This window comes from Caretta caretta, chromosome 11, assembly GCF_965140235.1.
Source record: "Caretta caretta isolate rCarCar2 chromosome 11, rCarCar1.hap1, whole genome shotgun sequence".
NCBI lineage: Eukaryota > Metazoa > Chordata > Testudines > Cheloniidae > Caretta > Caretta caretta.
The window spans coordinates 30,823,861-30,843,186 of NC_134216.1; the positions used below are offsets into that span (position 1 = coordinate 30,823,861).

At 43.7% G+C, this 19,326-nt stretch overlaps 1 protein-coding gene across 3 annotated transcripts; it reads right to left on the reverse strand.

The window, feature by feature from the left end:
* Positions 1-209: 209 nt before the first annotated feature.
* NR4A2 (nuclear receptor subfamily 4 group A member 2) lies at positions 210-8,074 on the reverse strand. Of its 3 annotated transcripts, none has more exons than XM_075117839.1 (8): positions 7,715-8,074; positions 5,947-6,068; positions 4,637-5,502; positions 3,714-3,843; positions 3,251-3,339; positions 2,229-2,431; positions 1,814-1,992; positions 210-1,695 (listed from the first exon to the last, which is right to left on the reverse strand). In XM_075117839.1, the coding sequence occupies exons 3-8, from the start codon at positions 5,498-5,500 to the stop codon at positions 1,439-1,441; spliced, it is 1,722 nt and encodes a 573-aa protein (XP_074973940.1). In that variant the 5' UTR covers positions 5,501-5,502; positions 5,947-6,068; positions 7,715-8,074; the 3' UTR covers positions 210-1,438. The 3 variants fall into 3 exon arrangements, with proteins under 3 accessions (XP_074973940.1, XP_074973941.1, XP_074973939.1); XM_075117840.1 differs by having other exon boundaries at positions 3,176-3,339; positions 4,637-5,324; positions 7,715-8,073; XM_075117838.1 differs by having other exon boundaries at positions 3,176-3,339; positions 7,715-8,073.
* Between the last annotated feature and the right edge of the window lie 11,252 nt (positions 8,075-19,326).

Genomic DNA, 19,326 nt, shown 5'->3' on the forward strand with positions numbered 1-19,326 from the left:
CTAAGAACAAAATCTGGACCAACCTTTTAGTCTTAGGTGTTCCTCTTGCTCCTCCTTCAGAGTCTGCACATTCAGCTCCACAAATTACTAAATAAGTGACACGGCTCATCCGTTCTCCTTTTCACTTTTTATGACTATATCGTCAATTTTCTTTATCTGCAATGGATTTTGGTATTGGTACTTCTCGCTTAGACAGAAAGGAGACGAAATTCTATTCGTTTACATGGTTTTATTGTTGTAAACATTAAAATTGTCTTTCCCAAAGAAAGAGTTTATCAGGGAAAAAAAAATTCAGCGTCTCTAACTGTCATACACCATAGAAAAAAAGGCAGTGACTTGTATAATGTGCCATACTGGAAATATACAAAGAAAAATACTACAGAATATGGCAATATTAAAAATATTACTCAAACATAAAATAATATATTAACCGACAATTTTAGACATAAAAAACAAAACAAAAAATTCAAAGTGCTCAGTAATTTCCAGGGAGTTATATATATTATAAGCACTCTGGAAACAGTCAAAAGCTGCTGCATGCAAGATTTGTTTAGCTTTAGACAACAAAATAATCAAGATATAAACTTTTTTTAATCAACATCAACAGTACATACAACACTTACAAACAAGGAATGTTGGACGGTGTTTACAAACACTATGTGCCCCTTTGTCCAAGATTTCGGTTTTGTAATACTTGTGCCCACCTATTTTACAACTGAGAAAATGTTTGAAGCTTAGATAACTACCAATCTTTATAAAATCTAACAGACTACATAGTGTCTGAAATACTATTTATAGAATATAGACATTACTGAAATAGCAAGTGCCTATAACATTATCGTCCTGGAATCATCATGCTTTCCCATTTCATTGAGTTACTTAATTCTCTTTATTTGAAAACACATTTATGTTCTTCCTTTTAGAATTGGTTTTTAATATTTATTCATAAATAGGCACAGAATAATTTAACGAGCCAAACTGCATCTGATAAATGTACAAGCCTTTGCCTTCTTTAATTTCATGCCACCCACGCAACATTTAGTTTTTAGTATATATTACAGCTTTCTTTTACGTCAGAAAACTTTAGTCTTTAAGAGGGTGAGACTTGTGGGTCACCTTAGTACTTTGTCATCATATGAGTCTTAGTCCGGCGTTGCCAAATATGATCGTCTTTTTAATCAGAAGTCCTCTTAATAATATTTTGAGCCGATAATAAAAAGCTTATACCACAGTATTTAAGTTGTCCTTGTTCATCATCTGAATCCTTGATGCCCCAGAGCCAAAATGCCCATTCACCTTCTGCCTTCAGGAGGTTAGCAACAGTTTTGGGGATGGGAATCTGGCATCCAAAGGTGCTGCTTTGCGCACAGGTGAATTCCCCTTCAGACAGGTCGAGTTTATTTTCTTTAAAGTTCACTTTAAGTGCACGGGAAGAGTCTTAAAAAGGTAAAGTGTCCAGAAAAAGTTTGTCGATTATTGCTGGAGGTGGCACCAAATCTTCTAGTTTCAGATAGAAAATGCGTTGCAGCCCCTGTGTGCAAAGGGTGCGAAGTTCAGGGAGCTTCCCCAAGAGTTTGGACAAATAATTGGGGCGATTCAAACCTCCGTTATTGAAAGTCACATGGTCTTTGAGACAATTCACAATCTTGTTCTGAAGTTCTTCCACCCTCTTGGGTTCCTTTAGCCCATGCCTCTCTGCAAAAGACAAGGATGCGGGACATCACAGGTTTGACAATGTGGATACCAGAACAGGGCAACTGGGCTGTGTAGTGATGTTGAAACACAAAACACAAGAAGGTAGAGCTGTACTGACCTGTTACCATAGCCAGGGCAGCGATGCATGAGAAGGCAGATATGTCGATGTTCATATTTTGCAAGTTGGAGGAGAATTCAACAATGGAATCAATCCATTCTCCAAAGCCACGGACACACTGCAACCTGTGCAGGACCACCCCATTGCAAAAGATAAGCTTGCCCTCCACTGGGCTGGACCTGCAATTAATACAAGGTGTGGGGGGGGGGGGGGGGGAGAGGGGAGAAGAAGCGAGAAAGAGAAAGGGGGAAAAAAGAAAAGATAAGCTAAACAACTAATTACGTGAAGAGCAATAAATGGAGGATTTAAGAGGCACCTAATTACCCAGGAGTTAATAAAACGCAGATCAGTGGACCATGAAAGGATTTGATTTCATAATAATCTAGAAGTTGCCTTTTGAATGTTGGCCATTTACCTGTATGCTAGCCGCAGCACAAACAGTTCCAAGAAAGCGGATTCGAAGAGGAGGTCCTGATCCGGTTTAGAGAGGTCAGTGAAACCAGGGATTTTTTCTGCCCATCCTCGGATGATCTCCATGGAGCCGGTCAAGAGATCATAAAACTGCTGGATATGCTGAGTGTCATCTCCGCTCATCTGGTAGTCAGGGTTAGCCTGGAACTGGAATTTCATTTTAAAAAGCACTTAATGAGGTTCTCTAAAATATATAACCCGTGAAATTGCTAACCCCATTTCTAGTAGGGGAGCCAGGTTTTTATAACAATTAAACCTCTCTCTGACCAGTAAGGAAATGAGATGTTCCAGGGCAATTAATTCAATTAGGGATGGTGCTATGAGGTCGCTGCTTTGAATATGTAAATTGCCATTTCTATACAGACTAAACAGAGGGTCACCCTGCATTGAGAAGCGTTCACTCTTATCTGCACAACACAATTAGCAAGTTAGTATTCATGCCAGTCCCGATGTTAGCCTCCTGGAAAGCCTGGTAACCCCTTAATAAAAGTTATAGAACTTTATACATTTTAATACCCCCCCCCCCCGTCATTAGATGCTGTATTTCCGCGCAGCTGGAATAACACCGAATATTCTTGCTAGGCTACCTTCTCCCTCACTCCCAGGCCAGTTTGCCACAGGATCACTACTCAGTGCATGGACTACCGGCTTTCAGGGTGTGTAGAAGCTGAACAGCATGTGCTCAGAGTATACACGGGTGCCTGACAATGTCACGATAGTCCCGAAACTCTGTGGAACAAATGGGACCGACATCTGCAGGGTGTGCGTCTTGCTCGTGGTGAGTGAAGGGGGGTCGGTCACTGTTCTCTCTCTCTCTCTCTCTCTCTGCATATGGGCACGTGTGTGCGTGTTTGCAGCTACGTCTGTATGTTAGTATTGTCTCCAGCTTACCCTGGAATAGTCCAGGCTGCTCATAGCCGGGTTGGAGTCGACATGGGCTCTCACCAGGGCACTGATCAGACTCACCGGGGGAGAGGGGGGTGAGGGCTCCTGGGGGCTCTTCGGTTTGGATGGTAAGCGACCCCTTCGGCCTTTTAAGCTGTCTGTGCGAACCACTGCGAAAGAAAAGGACGTTCAGCGTTCCTTCCCCCCACCTATAACACACGAGAGTGAAACACACAGATGCTGTCGTCCCCTCGTCCCCCCCGGCTATGGGTACCAACCTAGACTGGATGTGTATAAATCTCCAAGGCTGCAAGGCTACAGCCGAGAAGGGTAACACAAAGAAATGCTGCTTTATTTTATTTCTTATTCCAAGGGGATCCTATTTGAATCAAAAGCGCCGTGGCTCTCCGGGATCATGCTCCCAGCTGAGGCCTGACACAAAGACATTCTGGGGTGGGGGTGGGGGTGGGCGGAGGGGAACAGAAAGGATGTGTGGGGGAGGGTGTAGCTGAGAGGAAAGGGCCGGGGGACGCTGAAGACCTACCTTCTTTGACCATGCCAACTGCAAGGCACTTTTGAAACCGACAATACTGACAGCGATTTCTGCGGCGTTTGTCAACTGGACAGTTTTTATTCGCTAAACACACGTATTTGGCGTTTTTCTGGACAGTGCGCTGCACGGAGAGAAGGAAATGACAAATTATTTGTTAATTTCCATTAAATTCTGCAGCCCCCAACTGATCCAGTTAAAATGCCTGCAAGGCTGGGATTCCCCCCCCCCCTCCCTTTTTTTCCAGGGCATTTAACAGAAGAAAATTGATAGCGTTAACATTTGAGCTAACCTTGCAGCTCCTAGCAGTGTTTTATATGCCAAGAGAAGGAGAAGGAGACGCTCAGTAAATACAAATCCGTGGGCATTCATATTATTTACATTCCTTGGAGACCTTCTCCATTTAAAATGATAAGATTATTCAATCAGGATGGTGAAATAAAGAGATCACTTAATTTTACCATAGGGAATTCTGTTCCACTTGGTTAGCTTAGACACGGTTCTCTGTCCTAACCAATTTCAATCTGAAGGGGAAGGCAGCTTCTAGCACATGCAAATGCCTCCTGTTCAACTCCTGCACGCAACTTCTCGCCAAGGATCTGCAGCCATTTGGGGCCGGCCCCACGGACACCAGTGTGTCTTGGCCCATTGCAGCGGGGAGTTTTGCAAAAACTACATCGGGCTTAGAGGAGCACAAGGCGCCGTTATTTGCAGACATTTGCCCTCCTCTCCTGCTTGCTCCTTCTGTGTTTGCCGTTCTCCCCTCCCTCCCTCCCAGTGGGATCTGCGCCTGAGCTTCTTGGCCAGGCTGTTGCTTTGCATTGGTGTGGGTGAGCACAGGACGGGGATCCCTTTGGAGTTTGTGAATTAACCCCTTCCGCCACCCTCCCCACGCTCGCTCAGCACCTCCAGCTCACCTTGAAGAAACCTTTGCAGCCCTCACAAGTACGCACTCCGTAGTGCTGGCAGGCCGCGTTGTCCCCGCACACAGCGCAGAGGCCCTCGTTGGATGGAGACCCCCGGGAAGGAGGGGATGGCACCTGGGTGTCCAGCAGCTGGGACGCATGTCCAATCTGTAGCCCTGGGAAGCCCATGGATGCCTGTTTGCGGATGGGATTGGGCACTGCAAATGTCTGGCCATCGACTACATGGTGGGCCCCGGATGGCTCGGGGTTCATGGGCACGTGGAGGGGCCCCTCAAATCGCATCTGGCAGCTGGACACGGGGGTTCCTGGGGGTGATTGCTTAAATGAGAATAAGGAGAGTCTGGACACCGGCGTTTTCCTCTGCTCGATCATGTGGGTGGTGGCCACGTAATTCTGGTGGAAGTTGTGGAGGGAGCCAGGGTCGTCCCACATGGGGCTGTGCTGCACCTGGAAGCCGGGGGTGGTGGGAGTCGGGGGCGACGAAGGCTTGTAGTAAACGGAGCCCGAATGAGGCATCATCTCCTCCGACTGAGGGGGGAGGTGGTTGTGTTGCTGGTAGCTGTGCATCTGAATGTCTTCCACTTTAATAGAGGACTGCTGTCCGGACAGGGGCATTTGGTACAAGCAAGGTGGCTTCACGTCGTAGCTTGTGCTGTAGTTGTCCATAAAGGTACTGAAGCTGGGGAGAGAAGTGGTGGCAGTGATTTCAGTGTTGGTGAGGTCCATGCTAAACTTGACAAACTCTGGAGTTAAGAAATCGGAGCTGTATTCTCCTGAAGAGTGGTAACTGTAGCTCTGGGAAGCTGGGCTGGCTCCTTGAGGCGATGACCCATACTGAGCCTGAACACAGGGCATGGCTGGAAATGAAACAGTGTAATATATACTCAGCCTGGTCAACTGCATACTTTCTCCCCTGCTTTGTACACCTGCTTTCTACAACACGGCGGGCCACATTAGGAAGCCGCACACACTTCTTATTGCGCAAAGAAAACGTGTTCACAGGGGATAAAAAGAGATTACACTAAAGTACATAGAGCTCTGATGTCTGTGAATGTTTACAGTGCATAGTGTACCCCCAAAATGTCTTTCAGGCCCCCACAAACAGACCGAATGAGCGCCAGTCGCTTTATTTCTGTGTACAATGATATTTTCAGCTAGTTCATTTGTAAAGAAACACGATGAAGTGAGTTGCACAATGTGAAGTTGTTTGGAACACATCTACGCACGTGTCTTACTTATGTTACTTGGCTTTCAGTGTGAAGTTGTTTCTTTTGAATATTAAAGAAATTAAGCTCACAAACCTTCAGCCGAGTTACAGGCGTTTTCGAGGGAATTAAAGGTGGACAGTGTCGGAATTCAATGGAGACAAAGTTTCCAAGATTTTAGAAAATCAGTGAGGACTCCAGACTGCCCAGTACGTTCTCTGAAACAGACACAATAGACTTTATGTTCAGATTTACTAAGGACTGGTTTGAAACAAATGTAGTATCACAAAACCGTGAGCTTCTCTAGTACAAGAGCTTGCCTGTTTTAGTAAGAGGCATTGTGCGGCCTTTTAATGAAGAAATCAGACTTAAAATAGTTTAAGAAAAGAGCTAGTCAGAGCGAATATGAAATGTTGTCCTTGTGGCATTTTGGCATATAAACTAGTTCTCCCAAAGAGTTATTATCGGGAAGAAAACTTACTGAAAGCAGGTTGATATTTACATTATTATTTTTAATTGTTTTTTGTTCTATTATTTCCACGGAACGGAAAATTGATTGGATTTTTAACACATATCCCCTCCCCAAATAACAGCTGAGTCCAGTTATTGAAGAACAAAAGGGGGAAGGCACCGTTTTGCACCTTCCCTTGAAAGTCCCTACAATCCAATGTGACTTTTAACGACAGCTCTAAAAAGGGGCATAGATGACAATGAACAACGTTAAATAAGGTAACTAGACAATCAAAGAAGCCAAAGGAGTTTCAGATTAAAGAAACCTGGTTAACAGTGCTGTAAAATGCTTCCAGTGGATGCGCTTACCCAGGGAAATCTTGATTAACAATAAATGAACGCCGCCTAATATATGTTCGCTTTGTTTTCTAACTATGCACAACTAAAGTCAAAAAGGGACATGTGAAATAAACAGAGCCCCCGGCTCCTTTAAGCAGGAGTGACTTTAAACGCCCACCAATACTATTTGCTTCATAGTGTGACACCTTACACAAGTAACACATTACCAGTGGTAGAACCACAAACTTAATATACACCCTGCCGGGTGAAACAAACCATGTTAACGTCCCTAACATCTCCAGACTGCCTTGATACCACAGACAGCGACTACGCATCTTCATTCCAACTCCACTTCATCCAAATATCCACTCCTTTCTCTTCCACTAATTAACGCCTGGCCTGACGGCTTGCTTTGTTGATGGTCAGTGTACACTAAGTAAATAGCAGGTTGGGGGGAGGGGAAAGGATCACCGCCGAAAAGAATAACTCCGCTCCATGAAACTAGCAGGAAGCCTTGCAAGCCACCCCCTGCAAGCTTATAACACGCGCACGGCAGCAATAAATATAAAAAGGCAACTAAGTGCTAGGACACTAAAGAACTCTATGGAGCTGCCTTATACCGCCAGCACCGTTGCTAACCTTGGAGATGGAGAGAGAAAAATGTTCCCAAGCAGAACTTTCCTCCTGCTATTTAACCGTGGAAGTTCAGCCCCAGCTACACGCGTTTACCTGAACAGCCCAACTTCGACATTCTAGGTCTGCCAAACAGGTGAAAGTTACAGCAGACAGACAGGGGCAGATTCTTGCACCAAAGTTGATTTCATGTTCGCATCTTTTACAGAACCAGATCGGAGGCTCACTGAGCGATGAATTAACCGAATGACATTTTGGAAATACAGTATAGAAGAAGGTGGCATTTGAAAACCACACACACAATATTTTAACGCCTCCTATTTCCATCTACCCTCCCAGCCCCCTCCACTGAAGTCCATTGTGAAGACTGAGGGCATTCTGCACAGGGCTGTAAATCAACGACAAGATTAAACAGGGGGATTTTACAAAAATCAATACTCACTTGTTAGCAATGTCTTTTTCATTCATTCAACCGTCTGCACAACAGGTTCCCAGGGGCAGATCGGCGGATAAAGCCACCGATGACGGAGCACTTGCTAGTTATTCTCTATTGGGAAGTACAGTACTAGTAAAGCACAGTGCGAGCAAGCCGGACAGACTGGCCCTTCCCTCCAATGTGCCTTTGTTTATGTGGGCTCCGTATTCCACAGCCAACATGCACCTAAAGTCTCCAAGCGTCAGTGCACGTCAGTGCCGCCCGCCCAATCAGCCATTCGAGGGGCTGGATCTCTCGCCACAGTTGGCCAGTTCTTGCTTTGGTAAATTTCCGACGTGACATCACCAAGAGTGCAGATTTTAAGGTGGGAACAAGCCCCCTCGGTTCACCTTGTTACAGCTTTTCCAAAATAGGTGCAATCCCCCCGCACTTACACCCCCTAGATGTGCTAGACTGTAAACAAAGAACTAGATTTCCCCCCCACCCCCCCACGCCGTGTCATACACCTTAGAGGATCTCTCTGCGGCTCTCTGCACGCAGGCACACTGTATAATAACGTGTGTTGCTCTGTCTGCATGGGGTCTGCTAAGTTGTGTGTCTATACCACAGTACGGTACGGGGATTTTTCTTGCATACGTACATACATATGGACATCGCTACTTTCATCATTTGTTAGATACAGATTTCCCCCCCTTCTTTGTGACCCACGGAGGCATTTTCTACAGCTAGAAATGAGGACCTCTCTCCCCCCCAAAAACAAACAGCAGCGCCTGTTAGCACCAGATTCACTGTCTCCAGGCTTATTTGAGAGAATGTTTTATTACTCGCCGCAGAGCAATCGTCATTGTTTAAAATCTGAGTCCGCCGGTGCCTTGAAATCATCTTTCTCTCAAAACAATACAGCTTCACGCAACAGGTTGTCCAATTGTTAGGAAGATGGGGGGGGGGGGGAGGTTGGTTTACATCTCACAGCATATTTTCAGCGCTTGCACCACTTAAAAGTGCTAATTAAAGGCATTGGAAATGCATATTTGTTTTTGGAGGAAAGTTCCTGGCCCGCCGTGGACAACGTCTCTGTCTGTACGCGGGGAATAAAGAACCCGCTTGTACGGAGTTACACGCATTTTACTTTAACTTATGCAATGTAAAAGCATGGCTGCAATACCTCTGTGCTCTACCGAGAGAAAAAGTGCAGAGCAAGGGTGATGGTGGGGGGTGCCCTTTACTCAGACCAGGGTAATACTAGAAGCTGTCACACAGCCCTGTCTCTGCTTTGCATGTTAACCCACTGAAATAGGCTAGGAGTGGGCACTCCAACTCACAGAAGGAAGAGAAGGCGTGCAGAAAATGCCTGCTAAAAGGAGATATACTTGCCTGTACATAATAGGAACAATTATAGGGTTCCCGCAAGAGCCACACCTGTCCCCACCTCCCCTTTTGCCGGAGGAAAAGCTGGCTCTCGACCTGAGGGTATGGTCTGTGCTTTATGTTTTATCCCCTTCCCCTGCAGGGCATGACCCCTTCGGAGACCGTCCGGGTGTCCCTACCCAGCTCCTGCCCGGTAGTCTTCAATGGGGTTTCATTAAACCTCCAGGGAGGCACCTCATCTATCCTGGTTCCCCCGACGACTGCAGCATCTGACTTCCCTGTGCTGGGGCTCAAAGCTCTGTTAACCTGACGCCCACGCTGCAAGGAAGCAGCTCCCTTTGGATGGCTCCCCCACCCCATCAGCGGGAAGGGGCTTGCCCTGCTACAACTCCTCTGACCCTCTTTGCAGCCAGGACGCTGTGTCTGCGCTGGGCGGCCGGGGGCAGCCCACCCCTTTCGCCCCGGGCGTCACACGGGAGCTATGTTTGGCAGCGCTATAAATAGCCCCGGGCGTCCCAGGCGCGCCGCGCGAGGGGAACCTGAAGCAGCCACCTTAAGCTCGGCGGCGGCTGCAGGCTGGGGCGAGCGGCAGACGGGGAGGGGGCTCATTAGCATGAGCGCAGCGGCGTCAGCCGCCGCCCGTGGGCTGAAGCGAACGAAAGGGAAAAAGTGAGAGTTGGGCGGGGCGGCGCGTGACGCAAGGGGACGCCGCTACTGACGCAAGCAGCCGGCTGCGCCAAAAATAGCAGCTGCTTGGCCGGCTCCCTGCTCCATTGCAGTGCGGGGAGCCGCTTATAGCCCCAGAGTGGGCGGGGCTATTTTAAGTATCCCCGGTCGGAAGCTCGCGAGCCGCCAAGGCGCGGTGCCCGCGGGCTCACAGCGGGAGTCACTTGTAACATTCCTTCGGGGCGCCGCACGCACCTGCCTTGTCTCTCTGCTACCCTACGACAGGCATGGCTACAACAGCCCTGCAACTAGCTATAAATGGGGGGGAGGGGGGTTAAGCAATGTATCTGCCATTGTCAAAACTCTTAGTAAAAGCTCCCCTGAGCCACTGTACTTCAAAGGCGCTCACAGGTGTACCACACTCTCCCCCCCCACTGTAGCTTTTTGCGATAGCTCTCTCCGAATTGCAACTTTGCAAGTTCCCCATGATCTTTCTGCAGATAAGCATGATGATCTGTCTATTGGTTTTATGCAGCTATGTTGAATCCGCATCAATCTCATTCCTAAAATACAAGAGAAGCAAGTTTCCACGAGGACAATTACTTTTCAGAAAGAGTGGGCAGGTATTGTTTTAACCCGTGCAAAACATTACTGAAATTTCTCTTCACTCACCGCTCTGTACCAAAATTACACCTATACTTAACATCTTTGGGTCTTCTTTTGTGCCTCTGGTGAAGGGATAACAGTAGTTGTGACAAACTGGGCTGCAGCTACTCCTCTGCTAAGTAGGAATCCTGATGTCCAGCAGCCAGATGTGTTTACCCATGGACACAGTGTGTGAAGAGGTTTAAACCACCACCAAAGTGGTGGAAGTATAGCAGCAGCAGCCCAATCAAAACCACCAGCCACTGCAGTTCAGGGATCCCACCAGTAGGGGGCTACACTTCGCAAGCAATACAAAACCGCACCTAGACAGCCTGTGCAGTGGTATGGTACTGTGTTGGGCCCACGATGTTAAAGATACAAGGCGGGATACCATTTACTGGACCAATTTCTGCTGGTGAGACAGACAAACATTTGAGAAGCCCTCTGTAAGCTCAAATGCTTGTCCCTCTCACCAGCAGAAGTTGTTCCACTAAATGATATTACCTCACCCACCTTGTCTCCTTGTACAGAATGGCATATGGTTCTGGAAGAGCAGCATAGAAACCATCACTATAACAACTTGTGTATTGCTTCAAGCTTTTAAATAATTTCCTAAATAAATTGGCATGGTGTTCTCTCTATTTTGGGCCAGATTCTAGGAATCTAACTCCTCAGAAGGAAGAGGTTTTATGTCCACATAAATGCCATGAGAAGTAGTGGCTTTTTAATCACCTAACAAAATTCAAATCAGGTTTGGAAAACCAAAGGTATATTTTTTAAAACATTAAGTAAATCAACTTAAGGAGAGGATTCCTGACTGGGGGGAGAGAGAGAGAGAGAGAGAGTGTATATATATATATATATATATATATACATACACACACACACACACACACAAATTTATAAACAGTAAAACAATGGGCTAAATGTAAGTGATTTCCCATACTAAAAATTACTCCAGCTGTGCAAAATTGTTATACAGAGAAAACATGATGTGGCAGTGTGACAGGATGTGCAGTCCTTTTTTAGGCCCAAAGCCTAATGACTAACCTTCTAAAGATTTGTGGTCAAATGGGAAGGCTTCATACAGTTCTTAAAAAACATGGTATATGTATTTCTAAATGTTATTCCGTTACTGCCATCTTCTTGAAAAAAAATACAGAGGGGAATAAAAATATGAAAATTATTACTCTTTATCCTTTTAAAATAAATGAAAAGTTCTACAGAGCCTCAGCAAAATTAAAAAAGAGCTTTGATTTTCAAAAATAGTAAATGTTTTTAAGAAGAATAGATTGATGGCAGTGGATGTTTTCCACTGTGTCTTTTCTCCTCATACCAACAACATTTCAATAGTGAGGGTTGTTGGGGTTTTTTTGGACACTGTGTTCCCTCCCTCCTCTAAATCCACAATTTATGCCATCTTTTAAAAAACTTAAAGAAAGTAACATTTTTAGACTAATAGATCAGTGGTCCTATTGCTCTGATAACTTTGAAAATTAGCACAAGACTAGTAGTTATATGTGCATTTTTATAATAATTACATACCACTGTGTTAAAATCTAAAAAAATACCACTCAAGGGAACTCAATTATAATATTTTTATTGTATATATTACACATAATCTGTATATACATTTAAAATACAACACAATTTAGAAATTAAACCTGAACCAGGGAACTTTTAATTAAATGGTTAATAAAGGCTTGCATGAAATAAGTATTTTCCTCATCTCAAAAACATATGAAACATTGTGTATGCATCACCCTACTGATGTCAACAGTAAGACTCCCAATGACTTCAGTGGGATCAGTGACCGGAACAGAATTCTGAAAAAGCAAAAACTTAATTTACAGAGTAAAGTTACATAGAGTGAAAATAAGAGCACTATCTTTTCATTAAGAGCACTTTAGGAATCTATTTTAAAAGGCAACAGAACAACCACTTTAAAACAGTGTAGTGATGCACTACACTTCCTTGGAGTTAGGAGCAAAGAGAGGTAGCTAGACATTGGCAGTAGTTTCATAATAAACATTTGTCCCATATATTGGATTCTTGTGAGAATGCAACTTCTGAGAATTGCCGAGTGTCTTCAAATTGAGTTTTCTGCTGCAATTAAGTCTGTATATTTAAAAAAAAAAAACCCGCACAAATCAGTTTATTTCATACTTTTCCACTGATATAGTTTAAGAATAAGGTAAGCTGATATTTCTGTAATATGTATGATCCAGATCTTTGGCAATTTGCATGCAATTTTCTTTTCTGCCTTGTTTTTGACTTGTAGAAAACTATTATATTCTTCTATTATGAACGTAAATAGAATAAAACTAACAAAAATTGACTTAAAAAAGACATCTTTCAGATTATATGCAAATATAATCGGTTTAGAATGAACAAAAAACTTCACAGAGAAATATTTTAAAATAACCCTCCCTAAAAATTATCTTTTAATGCAGACAGTTGACATTCCAACACCCAAAATATTAAGTTAATATTTACATACATGTCCAAAAGCACTCATAAAAAACATGCAATCTGTATCAATCAGTAATTATTCCATGATATTGTGTCTAAACTGAGAATGCTTTCAATTTAAGAGCTAAAAATATTTTTATATTGTAAATATAGCACCGGATATACAAACATGAGGCCCAAACGGCTTGCTTTTTCCTAGATATCTAGTCCCACTGAAATAAAGGGAAATAATGCAAATACGTTTCATAGCATGTGATTTAAGTTCTTAACTATAGATTTGTTTAGTAAGTCTCACTGATACCCTGTGTTATGGTAAAGTGACCACAAGTAAAGTTAGTAAAAATTCACATGTACAGCAATATTTTAAATTTCATCTTCAGAATCTCTTTCTAAAAACAGGTTTGCTTTTTCTAATCATCCTTTATTTCAACAGATATCGATTAAATAGTTGGAAATTCCAACTTGAAATAAAATATAGGGTTTAGTTATTCTCACCTGAAATTATGACCAGTTTACTGTAGTTCAATCTCACTTATGTTCAGCAGAATAACCTTAGACTACTTCAGTAAGCCAATCTACCATTTGAATGAAAGTCACATTGAATCACAAAACTAAAAGTATGACTAGTTTGTAAGATGATGAATAGTGTATATTTCAATGGTTAGCTCACACAACAGTTTTAAGAGAAATAACTTATAGCAAAGACCCTTATCATAAGTAATACATCTAATTACCATATCCTTAGAATAGATGTAATATAAATTTCATTGCTCACTTAAAAGTTCTAAAGTTAACAGCATAAACTTGAAGTTGAGTAATTAAGTAATCCTTATATAGACACTTATTAAAGTATTTATACATATTATCTTAAATCTACATCTATCATTTTGCCAATTAAAATTAGGACTTTAATTGCAATTAAGTAATTTAATTGCCAATTGAACAGCAAAATTGCTAAGTGACTAATTTTAATGCCTATTTTAATTACCAATCATGACTGGGGAGGGAGCTAATCAAGCAGTATCAGAGTAATGATGTGAAAAAAAGGGAGAACAAACATTCAAGACTACATGCTTTAAAAAAGAACCTTACATTAAATAAATGCAAAAACACAATTTTATAAAATGTAGTGAAATGCTGTATTTTGGTATCTAAATACCAGAACACATTTAATTAAAACGACTGTCAATCTGAAAAAGTATTAAATAGGAAGTGCACTTTTACATTATATATTTACATGATAGTCCCACTAAAAGGGATAAACTAAAAACTGCATATCAATGTGATATTGTCTACATGTTTGTAACTTAATAGACCGAACCATTTTAGAAGAGATGTACTGGTCACTTTAGTAATAAAAAGTGACTTTTTAAAATAAAAGATGGGAGACAATCTGTCCACCAAAGAAGTACTGTAGTACTATTATACAAATCAGAGGCACACTTTCACATGGGGGGGAGCAGCATAATGTTGACTCTCTCTAAAGTTTGTAATATATTGCTTTAGCTCTTACATCAAAATGAGAAGCAAAAGTGCAAAATATTTTAATACATCAGAGTGAACGATAAGCAAATGTGGTTGTAATGCAATCAGAATTACACTATGAGGAAACTAATGCATTTAGGATCCACAATATGTAATGTTTGAATTTTTTCAAATTTCCTCTCCTTTCCTGCCACAGATGAAGTATGTGCACCATTATGTAATCAATGTTCCAGTCAGTTGGCAATTTAAGAGATAAGAATGTGAATAATGAAGCCTTTTTGGCATTGAAGACCCATATCTAAACAAATACTTTAAAATCCAATGTTTTACCAATCTATAAAATTGTGATCCACATAACAATGTGATTCCCTCCCCAGATCATTAGAATAATGGTGACAGGTTCAAATGCAGTTCAATCCTTCTATAGGGCTAATTCTGGCAATCAGCCACTTCTTAGACCTGGACTCCATAGTCCTTACTCAGCCAAAGCTCCCCACTCACTTTAATGAGCACCTTTAGGAATACAGGATGAAGTTAAAATTATAATGGATGTTACCTAGGACTTTAAGACAGTAATTCAACACAAGTCATATGTGGGAGTGGGACATGCATGAACAGAATCAGTTCACAGAGACCAAAAAACAGAACTAATGCCTGTAGAACAGGTTTGCATTTTTTAAAAGTGAAAATGAGTACAAAACAAAATTATAGAGACTCATAGAATGTACGTCCCCTTGAAGGGATCTTTATAATTCTGTGCAGTTTTATTTGTTTTTAAAGTTCTCAATCAGGCACAATAAGTAGGAAGATCATGCATGGATCAAACACACTGGAGTGAAAAGTATTAGTTCTCTATGTTATGAGAACAGTAGTTGTATATCACAACACAGTGACACTTGCCACAATATTCATCCATTGGAAATCCTGTTAAATACAAGAAGCATTAACAGAATACCATTTTTTCTAAGCATATTCTGATCAACATTTTTTTTTAAGTCAAACAAATTATTGCATGTAGTATGATAGAGTCTTGGCTCTACAGCATTTTTTATACTTGTTGGCAAAATGGCAATAACTCATTGTGCCTAACATGATAAGTTATTTCATATGTGCGCAACTCAAACTTTGCCTTCACATATTTAGATGGAAAGGCTCCTGTAATTATGTACTAGGAATAGGGGCTCAATTCTGCTCTTTCTGCAGCCAATGGAAAAAGAATGGCGCCAGTAGACTGAGAGAGAGAGTTTGGTTTTCTGTTGGGAAAAGGAAATAACTTCCTGTAAAAACAGAATTTTTGTACATGATACATACATACCTCCAAACATATTGTATATTAATTAAAACATGCTCACATATCCTGTTTATAGTATATATATATTTTTGGGAGCATGAAACCTCATTTTCTATTAGCTGACCAACCGTTTTTAATAATTTATCAGGTTTATCCCAAAATAGAGGGATATACAGTGATATTTATTATTAGTCTTACAATACCACCTAGAGGCCAGAGCCCCATAGTTCTAAGCATTGTACAAACATATAGCAAAGAGAAAGTCCCTGCCCCAAGGAGCTTGCAATCAATATTGATTACCTGTGTATAAGTAAAGTAATTTAATTTAAGGTTTAAAAATATCAGTGACAGACTCAAAATGGTTATATGATGGATTTTAAATCTCTCTTTCCTGCTTTTATTATATTAATTTTCTTTCCATCTTGAATGAAATATCAGAGGGAAAGAATACAATCCATTAGTTATTAAAAGTAAAAGTGCCTTTGAAAAATTAACTCAGAGTGAGCGCAAATGTAAAAAGATAAACACCCTAGAGGTTCAGGTTGGCAGGTCCTTTAGAATCTGCTCACACTTCAAAACACTACCTGTGACACTAAAAATAGAATACTAGAGGCTTTGTCAGTTCTCTAAGGGACCAATCCAACAGCCTTGGGAGACAATGGGAAGCTTTCCATTGATTTTTTGGGAGTTGGATTGGGACTTAAGTGTTTTACATCAAAGTATAAGATCAACAATGAAAGGGTATACATACCTGTTTCGGTTAGAATAGTTAGCGACTTTATTTTTATGCAAGTGTAATTTCTGCCAAAAATTTTAATCAATCATACTGAAGTCAAAAACTTTAGGTCATAAAAAGATAAACAAATGTGGTCCCTGATGTAAACCGGTTTGAAATGACTGAGAGGCAACAAATTTATCAGGATCTATTTTCCTAGTTTTTTGGAAAATCCTAATACTTAGTTCCATAGCACCTCTCCCTTTTTCTTCATTCCTGGTTCATGCTGTACAAGTGTGGATAGTTTTGGATATTGGAGTGTTTATAAATAATAATGTTTTATACTGTCAAATGTTTCCAGAGATACATGTAGGCAATTTTACTGAAGACTGTTGAAGCTGTGGTTGTCCATTTTTATTGTGGACATGCTTTTATTGGGGCACGCTTCGCTGTCTGAATAATTTGACAGCTGTCAAGATCCTAACATGCAAATGTTTATAGTATTTGAAATCTAGCCCCATTTGGTCACATTCTTATTATAAAAACGGTGAGTTCCATTTACCGTCTTATTGTTATATAGCATCAGGTCAAAGAATATAAATCGTACCAAGCAATTCATCTTCCTGTTCAGAGAGTCATTAAATTTCTCCCAGAACATATTTGATTGATATTCTTAGAGGTGAAAGGCTAAACGGACCATATGGCAACATGTTGCATTCCATATGTTATCTGCCCATCCGTGCTTAAGCTGCCATTAGCAACATCTGCACCCAGCGGAAATCCAGCTGTGCAGAAAACTATTGATGGAATTGTACTTGTGTAAAAAAAGCCTAGCTTAACGCCATTAAATCGAGGCAGGCAGGCAGGCAGCCTGCCAGGGCGACAGAAACCTCGGTTAAGTTAAATTAGGCAAAAGCTTTACTGGAATTTAATTTTCAACTTTCAATTCGGGGGCTGTTTTGAGAAAAAGCAGTTACGCTTCGCCGGAGGGCCGGGTCCCCGGTCCCACCCTCGCTCCTTTACTGGGGAAGCGGGCAGGGCAGTCGTACGCCCACCCCACCCCCCCGATTGCTACTTTATGGGATCGCAGCTGGACTCTCCCGGAAGCCCCGCACTGGTGGGGTGGGTGCGTGGGGGCAACAGAGAGTTAGGCAGCTGAAGGAGCATCTTTACACTTCCACTGCCCCAGCCAGCCCCGGGGGGCGGGGGGGAAAGAAGTCTCCCTTTCTCCGGGCAGGGCGCTAGGAGCCGAAGTTTCTTTGTGTTGCTTGCGGGACTGGTCCCCCATAAGCGGCGCGCACACGCCTCCCCCCCGCACCTGCCTGTAACGACATTACCTGGCTCCTGTCTTGCCTGCGCCGTCCGCCGCCGCGCGTCCCTCCCAGCAGAGCCGCGCCGTGCCCCAGCAGCGCGGGCCGCGCTCCCCCAGCTCAGCCCGGGCGCCGCCGGCGGAGGGGAGGCAGGACGAGGCCAGGCGCGCCCCGGGGGCGGTGCTAGCAGCAGCGCCCGGCCCCCGCTTGCCGCAGGCGGGGCCCGGAGGAGGAGAAAGCGGGGGCTGCGGCGGGGCGCTCCCTGCCCCGCGCCCCGTTCCCAGCGCCGCACAGAGCCCCATTGTAGCCGCCGCAAGCCCAGCGGTAGCGGCCAAGAGCGTCAGCTCCCCCGTCAGCAGCGCCGCTCTCCGTGACGGCAGCGCCGCTGGATAAATAGCCCGAGCCGGGCGCGGCAGGTGGGGGGATTTTCCACTGACGCCGGAGCGGAGATAGGAAACAATGGCTGGGGCGGGCGCGCTCCCCGCACGCACAGGGGGGCACGGGGGGGAGCCTCCCGAACGCCCGCCGCTGCGGCCTGGCTCCCGGCCAGCCCGGCGCAGGGCTTCCCCCGGCGGCCGCGGGCTGACACAGAGCTCCGCCCCCAGCCTGCACAGCTCGGGCTCTGCCCCGCCCGTGACCCCAGAGGCCCGCCTGGGGAGCCCGGCATTACCCCCGTGCCACGGAAATCCCGCTCCGCCCCCACGTGCGCTCCCCTCCCAGCAAAGTTGCCGCAGAACTTCTCCCCCCGCCGCCGCTTAGCCCCCGCGCGGAGCTCGGACAGGGAGGCAACGCGCGCTGCCGTTCCCAGCAGCGGCGCTGTGCTGCGATGGCGCGGTGAAAACACAAACACCGCCAGGGGAACTTCTCAACCCAAACTCTTCATTAAGCGAAAACCATTTCTAGGAATCCTGGGCTTTGTGAAATCTTTTCACACGGCCGAGGCGTTGGGTCTCAGGTCCCCCAGCCAAGTTCCTCTCATAACCACACACGATGAGTCCTTCCCATGAACATTCACTGGCCTCTTCTTCCTGGGGCTTCTCTTTCGGTTGTAAAGTTTATAATGATTTATGATCAAGTTGAATGGGCATAAATGATTGTTTGGAAACAAGTTACTGCAGATTCATGCTTTGTAGAGCACCTTCCAATTCTGTGGCACCCCCAGTGCTTTATAAACATTGATGAAGAAGCCTCATAACAAACCTGGGGGGGGGGTAGGCATCATCTTTGTTTTAACACGGGGAAACTGATGCGCAGAGAGATTAAGGTTTACATTTCCAGGAGTTCTGAAGTAACTTGGTGAATGAGGGCCTCTGTTTCTCTTTCCCCCTTTCCTTCTCCCTGTCTTGTCTTGACAGGCAAAAAAGGATTGTTATTCAATTGTTAGCTCATCAAGTTAGTTTAACACAAATTGAAAAGCCCAGTCAATATGCAGGCTAACAAGTCTGAAGCCCATCTAACTAACACAGCTTTAAACACTTTAGCTTGCATCTTGAGGGGGCTTTTCAATTGTATTGACCTAACAGGATTGGAAAACACACCATCAAGACCTAGCTCCTTGTGTTGGTGTTCTACTTAACACATTTTATAAATTTAAATTATAGATCACACACCTAACTTTAGTTATGAAAACTTTGCCATACTTGTCATCAAAGGTCATAATCTGCAA

Coding starts and splice junctions, on each gene's coding strand:
- NR4A2 (XM_075117838.1), bottom strand. CDS start 5,500: ATGCCCTGTGTTCAGGCTCAGTATGGGTCATCGCCTCAAGGAGCCAGC. Junction 3,844..4,636: donor GCTGCAAAGGTTTCTTCAAG/GTGAGCTGGAGG, acceptor CTCTCCGTGCAG/CGCACTGTCCAGAAAAACGC. Junction 1,696..1,813: donor TGCCCTGGCTATGGTAACAG/GTCAGTACAGCT, acceptor TGTCTTTTGCAG/AGAGGCATGGGCTAAAGGAA.